The sequence below is a fragment of the Daktulosphaira vitifoliae genome, unplaced genomic scaffold (assembly GCF_025091365.1).
Source record: "Daktulosphaira vitifoliae isolate Bord-2020 unplaced genomic scaffold, ASM2509136v1 Scaffold_546, whole genome shotgun sequence".
In the NCBI taxonomy this organism is placed as follows: domain Eukaryota; kingdom Metazoa; phylum Arthropoda; class Insecta; order Hemiptera; family Phylloxeridae; genus Daktulosphaira; species Daktulosphaira vitifoliae.
The window spans coordinates 1-7906 of record NW_026100110.1 but is presented as its reverse complement, the minus strand read 5'-3'; the positions used below and the strand labels follow the sequence as shown (position 1 = coordinate 7906).

General features: G+C 25.2%; 1 protein-coding gene and 1 long non-coding RNA gene across 3 annotated transcripts; both read left to right on the top strand.

Moving 5' to 3' along the window:
• Positions 1-4171: 4171 nt before the first annotated feature.
• LOC126909556 (uncharacterized) lies at positions 4172-5472 on the top strand. Of its 2 annotated transcripts, XR_007705061.1 has the most exons (4): positions 4172-4286; positions 4428-4477; positions 5007-5133; positions 5325-5472. It is a non-coding gene; the product is annotated as an uncharacterized LOC126909556 (long non-coding RNA). The 2 variants fall into 2 exon arrangements; XR_007705060.1 differs by lacking the exon at positions 4172-4286 and having other exon boundaries at positions 4333-4477.
• Positions 5473-5497: 25 nt separating this feature from the next.
• On the top strand, positions 5498-7900 carry LOC126909555 (uncharacterized; the record flags this gene model as incomplete). The annotated part of the gene is given in 4 exon segments (XM_050691989.1): positions 5498-5566; positions 5694-5865; positions 7505-7630; positions 7661-7900. Coding segments are annotated over 4 exon segments (426 nt in total), but the record flags the coding sequence as incomplete, so codon positions are not given.
• Positions 7901-7906: the final 6 nt, after the last annotated feature.

The following is a 7906-nucleotide window of genomic DNA, read 5'->3' as shown; positions in this document are numbered from 1 at the left end:
TTTTTAAACAAAAAATTAAAATAAACATTTAAGAGAAATAGTCAATAAACGCATAGTGTTTAGTTATGTTGTAATACACATGATTCAATCATCAATCAATTAATAGACACTTTAAAAATATTTTCTTATGAAAAAGAAATCTACAAATTATTTTTGTCATCTCTTTTTTTTTATTATAATTTTAATAATTAAATGAATTTTATAGACCCTAATTATACATGTGAAAAAAAACTGTTTTGATGTTATATATACAGAGTGATTTTTTTATCATAACCCACTGAATTACTTACAGAATAATAATAATTTAAACAATTTTTTTTTTTTGGTTATCTTTAGTTACACATTATTCTTGAATTATTAACTATGTAATACTTTTTAAGTTCATCTCTTATGCCTGGTAAGGGTGACAACTTTGTTTTTTTAAATGGTAACACATATTTTTAATTTAATAAAATGTTTGAGTTTTTAATTTAATAGTAAATAGCATTTAAATGTTTAATAAAACTTTATTTGTTTATTAGATATAAACATTTAAAGTTTCAAATTTTTGAGTTAATATAATACACAAGGGATTACAAATACAGGTAGCTAATTAGTTTTTATGACATTGCTGTCGCAGTTACTGATTGGTTATTATCAATTATGACTACAATAGATGTACTTTCTGTGTTGTCAGTTAATGTATTTATTAACTCAAAACAATGTGCCTTACTACCATTGATAATAACAATGATGTATACTTGCTAATATCGATGTCATAAAAAACTAATTAGCTGCTTGGCATGAGAGATGAACTTAAAAAATATTACATATTTAATTATTCAAGAATATTGTGTAACTAAAGATAACCAAAAAAAAAAAAATGTTAAAATTATTATTATTCTGTAAGTAATTCAGTGGCTTATGATAAATAAAATCACTCTGTATATATAAAATGTCAAAATGATTTATATATTCTAGTTATCTGTAATAATTTCCGTATTTTATGCTTACATATCAATAAACAGTTGTACTATAAGGATAAGACAATGGTGATTGATGGGGGTAAAAAGTATTATGAAAAGGCAGAGCAAACCCTTCTCCGTCACTGTTCTAATCGTGATCTGGACAACGTTACTCGAATGTCGTGATTGTCATTGTTGAAATTCTCGCGTATTAATTTGTGAAGTAAAAGTCAAACTAGTGTTACTGTTTTTATCAAATTATTAATACTGTTACTGAACTTTTTTTAAGAACAGAGAAAAATTTGAAATCTATAAGAGTTAACACTAATATTATTTTATGACCCTCGAATTAAAAGTAACTCTCACTCTCAATTTTAACCACGTCACATTCTTCTCTTTTTATTTTATTAAGTTTTGAGTTACGATACCTAAAAGAGTAAAAAAAGAGTAAAAGCTAGAATAACTGTTTAATTTTAAGAAAATAGTATTTTAACTGTAATTTAAATATTATTAATAATTAATTTAACTTAATACGCGTTAAAATTATAATTGTTTTTTATTTTAGAACAATTCTAAAAAGTGATTTCATAATTTATGTTGTTAAAAAAAAAATAAACTCCATTTAAAATGTATGAATTATATTATTCATAATTTAATTTTGATTCTAACAGATGACAATGAAAGATGTGCAATAATAATAATTTAAATAAAAAATACATTATAAATAGTAATAGAGCAAACAGTGACGGAATATCTTTTATAATAATATTTTATTTTCACAAGAATAAAAGTTCTAAAACTACCACCTACGCTATACAATAATTCATTTTTGACACCTACATCACTGTGTGTTTGAAAATACTTAAAAAATATATTTATGACACAAATACGTATTTACAGCGTGATTTATTAGGCATACTACAACCTATTTTTAGTTTGAATAATGAATTTTTTTTGTAAAAATTTACTTATTAAAATTTAATTATATACTATACTTCAAAAAAATTATTGATTTTAGGGATAACTTCTTGATTATTAATGTTCTTTTAAGAAAAAATGCTTCTTTGATCTTTATTAATTTATTCATAGTTTCTTTTAATTTTTAAGTAAAAAAACTATTTTTTCAAAATGTCTCATTTGATTTTTTTTGATAAAATTCTCAAGAAAAAATGGATAAATATTTTTTTTTTAGAAATGTACAATCTGTACAATGAGCACAATAAGCATATATGATAAGAGTAGAAAAATTTACATGAATACATTTTGATGGAAGAAACCACTCATTAGTGACACTTTTCATGATTTTTTTAGTTTAAAATTTTTTTAGAATTTTTATTTTATATTTCCTATGACTTATATATATTATTATTAATTGATAATATTAGAAAGAAGATCACGGCACCACTTACGTTTTAAACATCAGGGTGGGTCTCCAGGTATGGACAAGGTTGAGAGGTTTTTTATTAGGGGCTTAGAGTGGGAGAGTAATTTATTGTGGAATCTTTTATAGTAGGAGATGGCTTCTTCATAGACTATTTTTAAGTTAAGGTCGTTATGAAGTGTATAATTAGAGATATAAGGAGGTGCATTGATTAGTTTTCTTAAGACAATATTAAGAAAAATATAAAAAAGTTTTTAAACCAATGCGATAGTGGGCAAACATTTTGTTCTATTTTTCTTTTAACTCAAAAATAATCTTTGTTATAATTCAAAAAAAATAAAAAGGCAAAAAGTTGGTAAAATATAAATAATGAAAATGAATAAAANCAAAAAAAATAAAAAGGCAAAAAGTTGGTAAAACATAAATAATGAAAATGAATGAATGGTTGATGGGTTTAGTGAGAACCTGATGTTTTGGTTCTATCGGGGTCGTATGGTTCGAGGGTTTAGAACAATAAAGACAAGTAGATATGAAGAAATAAAAGCATGTCCTCTTACTTGAGGAATATGAGCTAATAAACTTGTAAACACCTTTAATAGGACAATGAGGTAACGGGACGGTAATCCGACCCTCGAATACCCAGTCGAAGTGTCTATTAATATAATCAGATACACATTAGGTTTTTAAACTCTTTTTAGGCACGGGGCGGTAATCCGACCCTCGAGACCCTATAACGTGTATATGTAGTAGGTGTGAACAAACCNGGGCGGTAATCAAACCCTCGAGACCCTATAACGTGTACATGTAGTAGGTGTGAACAAACTAGCAAAATAGCTCTTGATGTTAAAAGGAGATTATAGAACTATTGCTTTATCGTTCTTTACTCAGATTATTAACTTTAAATAAATGAGATAATATAAATTGACTTACCTTCGTATTTTGTGATGTCCAAGAAGATAAATGAAGTATTTACCAGAAATGTAAATTTTCACTCAATATTATTTATTTGTGGTAAAAATGTCTTTGTAGACCAAAATAAGTTTTAAACACAAATAAAGTAAATAAAATAAAATAACTCAAACGGCAGCACGGAGCCGTGATCAAAATGTAATAGCAAGAGTAGTTCGCAGGAAAGAATTAGCTTACTGGAGCTGTGGCTCTGGCAGTAGCTCTCTCTAGCCGTGGCTCTGTCTTTTCAATGGATATCAGTGCTTTTTATAGTACTAAAGAGGTACCCCCATATCCAGGGATATTGCCGTCTGTGTTATTCATGATTATATTTTATTGTTTTAAAGTATACATTACATGATAATTATATTGATAGCATAGTTAACAATAGATGAGTTGACATATATGTATATAATAAGAAATTGTGTTGAACATTGTATTTGTTATGACAGATAAATTATGTCTTTGTTTACAAGTTATTTAAAATACAGATTATACTTTTTTCATTGATAATTGTGAGATGCGTAATGCAAAGTATTAAGCATATCACGACACTTGTATCCGTGCCTGGCCAACACTTAAATTTTTGTCTATTAATTAACTGGTACTTCAATTAAGCATTTCTCAATTTTTTTAGAAGTATAATATATTATATATATATAATACATATAAATAAAATCCCTGATATTCATAATTATAATTTTAACAGAGTAAATTTTACAGTTTTTAAACTAATAAAGAAAATTGAATTTCCGTTAAATTTTTTTTTTTGCTCAATAATCTTTTCCCATTTTAGCAATGTTTTGAAAACAAGCTGATTAAATATATTATTTAAAAATTATTATTGCATTCACTAAATCGAAAAAAATTAGTACACGTACATATTTCATTAGATATATAAAACAATTCTGATTTTAAAAACGCATATTGTTCAAGTAAAATAGCAAATTGAGTAAACAAATTGGGATATAAATTAATTTGAAAAATCATTACATTTACAATTATTAAGTCACGTAAGTATTTATTTTTGAAAAGAGTCCAGAAAATATTTATTTAAAAATTATACATTCCTATTTAAAGATATAAACTTAAGAATAAAAGTATCGCATTTTTATCAAAATTATAATTAATATTATTTAAAATTTATTATTCAGTTATATCAGAAAAAATGAAGAAGATACTACTGCAATTGTTGATTTTACCTGTAAGATTTTTGACAAAATTTATTATATCATAAAATAGATTATACTTAATACTCAGAGTTAAATATTTTTTTAAATGTATTGAGGAATGTTATTTTTATTTCGAAAAAATTATTAAGAAACCTAAACTTATCAGTGTTTTTAGCAGATACTATTTATATAAATTCTATAAATTAAGTATTAGTTATTTACATAAGAAGTTATAATTAAAGGAAAAATTAAAAATCAGCCCTGAATCATTGAATGAGTTAAACAATATATAATGTGTTTTTATTCTAAAATGTGTTTGGCATGTTTACGTAATATAATGATACATGTTGGAAAAATGTTTAATATTGTTGGAGATCTGAGTTATAAAAGTAAATTTAATTTATAGTAAGGTTATAAAATTTCAGACTCATAAGGGTTAACATATTTAAGACTCATTAATAATGTTATATAATAATAAACATGTAGTAATTTATGCATATTATGTGTAAATAAAAAAAATATATCATTTAAAACTAAAATAAATATTTTTGGATTGTGTAGGTATTTTTATCGTCAACATTGGAAATCCTTAAAACTATTGCAAATACAAATTTGATAAATGCCAAAAAAGAATTGTATGACTGTTTTAAAAAATATAATTTATATCTAAATTACAGAAAACATAACGGTAAATAAAATATTTCTTGGGAAATAGTCATTTATACATAATTATGGTATTTATGTTAGAAGTAATTACTAACATACATTAAGTGTAATTAATATGCAATTTTCAATAAGTTTTGTAACTGTTAAAATAATTACATTTTAAATTGCTTAATATGAATGATAAAATATTTCAAGTTGGTAATTTGTTTTCAGAGCAGAGAGTTTTTTCAGAAATATTCGATAACTATATAAATACATCGGTAAAAGATATGTGCTCAAATAAACTTAAGCCGCTTAATTTGAGTGGAAATGCTAGAATACATTTTTACTTTTGGGGAAGCAAAGACAGTACACTAGAATTNAAAGACAATACACTAGAATTTAAGGATTTTAAGAATTCAGATAATTGTTTTGATGATTTCAACTTACATTTATTTGCTGCTACAGAACCACAGGTCAGAGCAATTAAAACACATAGATATACTTGATAATTCAATATATTTAATGTAAATACTGTGTTTATTAGTAAATCACACATTATATTACTTTACTAAACTTATATCATACAAAATTGAGTTGCAGATGATTCTAAATGACGAGAAACTACAAAAAAAAGTTGACCAAAATTGGTCTATTGCAGTGGAAACGTTATACAACTGTTTTATACATTTGGGTTTACATGAAGGTTATCATTATGAAAAAGTTTTTGATAAAATAACATTAAATAATAAAGATAAATACAGCAACAATATAGGTGATTACAAAACAATTATAATGAAGTATAAATTAATATTTTTACAACATAAGCAATTTTGAGTAAAAGTTTTACGATATTTGGCTTTTCTATCGATATAATATTATAATTTGTAGTAATACAAAAATAAAAAACATGATGTTTGGTATTTTTGATCAAGGTTGGATATTTGGGGATTTGGTCGATTCAGGAGCAACGAGGTTCTATCGGGGTTGTAGAGTCCGAGGGTAGAACAGTAAAGACAACTAGATATAAAAAGATATGTATTAAGTTTCTCTCATAGAGGTATTAAACGTTGAGATATTCTTCTTCTGAGGGTCTTGGCCTCCTATCTGACACCCAGTCGAAACGTGATGTTAACTGGTATGTGCTTTAGTGGGAATACTGGGGCGTTCTTGGAGAGGCGGAGGCCTCCTCTCAGACACCCAGTCGAAGTATATGACCAAGCACTAACTAGCTATTAATAATTAAATTAAATGATGTTTAAAAAATCTATTGCTTTACCATTCATTACTCAGATTATTAATTCTAAATAATTGGGTTAATACGAATTTACTTACTTTTTTAGATATCTTACGTTTAGATTTATACTGTTCTTTTTAAATAAATAAATAAAGTATTGACGCAAAATAATTGTATTCGATATTGTTTTAAAATATACCGACGACAACACGAGGTCGCGGCTAGTTGATCACAATAAATCAGATAGATGAATTCTGAATTCTTTATTGAATTCAGAACTTCAAAAAGGAGAGAGCCGCTCGCTCACTGATGTGCAAGGAGAACTAAGCCTTTTTATATTATTTTTAATTACCCCCAACATGGGTTGTTGTCGTCAGCGCTTTTAGTGATTCTCAATTTATTGTATTAAATTGAACATAACATAATAGTTATTTTAGATAAGATGTATAGCATACAATAGTCAGATTAACATGTATATACATATATAATAGCTAGTGTACAAAAGTGTATATGATATGACAGATAAATTAATTATTTGTTTGTATAATAGTAATATAAAATACAGATTATACATTTTTCATTGATAAATGTAAGATGCGTAATGCAAAGCATTAGTCATATTACGACAAATTAATTGGTACAACAAATGCATTGATCATTAATTACAGAAATTCTCATGACTTCATACTCATAAAAAAATTACATGATTTTGACTGTTTTGGACGATTTCCTTTATTTAAGGGTAGTTTTTTTTAAATTACTGCGCTGATTGTTTTAAGTAGAAACGTTCTGTGATCTTTTGACGTATCGTTAAGCAAAATCGATCTAGTAAGAGTGGGGTTATAATGTATTGTGATAAAAATTATATACACGGCAGTATGGAAGCTAAAGGAATATCATAAGGGGCGTGCGCCTCACTAACAATAATCGCCTTCTAAAATAATATTTTAAATACTTGTACTTCTTAATATAATCTTTATGCTATCAAGTGTAAATTATGATATCAATTTACATTTAACTCTAAATGTTTAATTATTTTATTGATTATCAGTTGAAATAAATGTTAAAAAAATAAAATAAAAATCATTTAAGTTTGACATAAAGCAAACATGCTAATAACAATATAAACATTACAGAATATTGCTNAAACATGCTAATAACAATATAAACATTACAGTATATTGCATAAAAGAAGATTTCCTAAGTTTCTTAAATACAATTAAAGAAAATATTATTAAAAGAACATGGACATCTAAACAAATAAATGAAAATATGGCAATATATGTATTTGAAAAGAATAAAGNGGCAATACATGTATTTGAAAAGAATAAAAACATCTCAATACAGTTACAAATTTGTTCATCCGCTCTCTATACTCGTTTATTCATGTAATAAAATATTTTTATTCAAAATTATTCAATGATGTTAATAAGAGTTTAAAAATTAATTCTCACTTTTTGTAAACTAGTTTTTTGTTAAAAAATTATTTTACAGAGTGTCTCACTATTTTCTGACAAATTATAACTTTTAATCCACTGATTATTTTCCGTTATTTATTTATGTTTTAATTTGCTTAGGA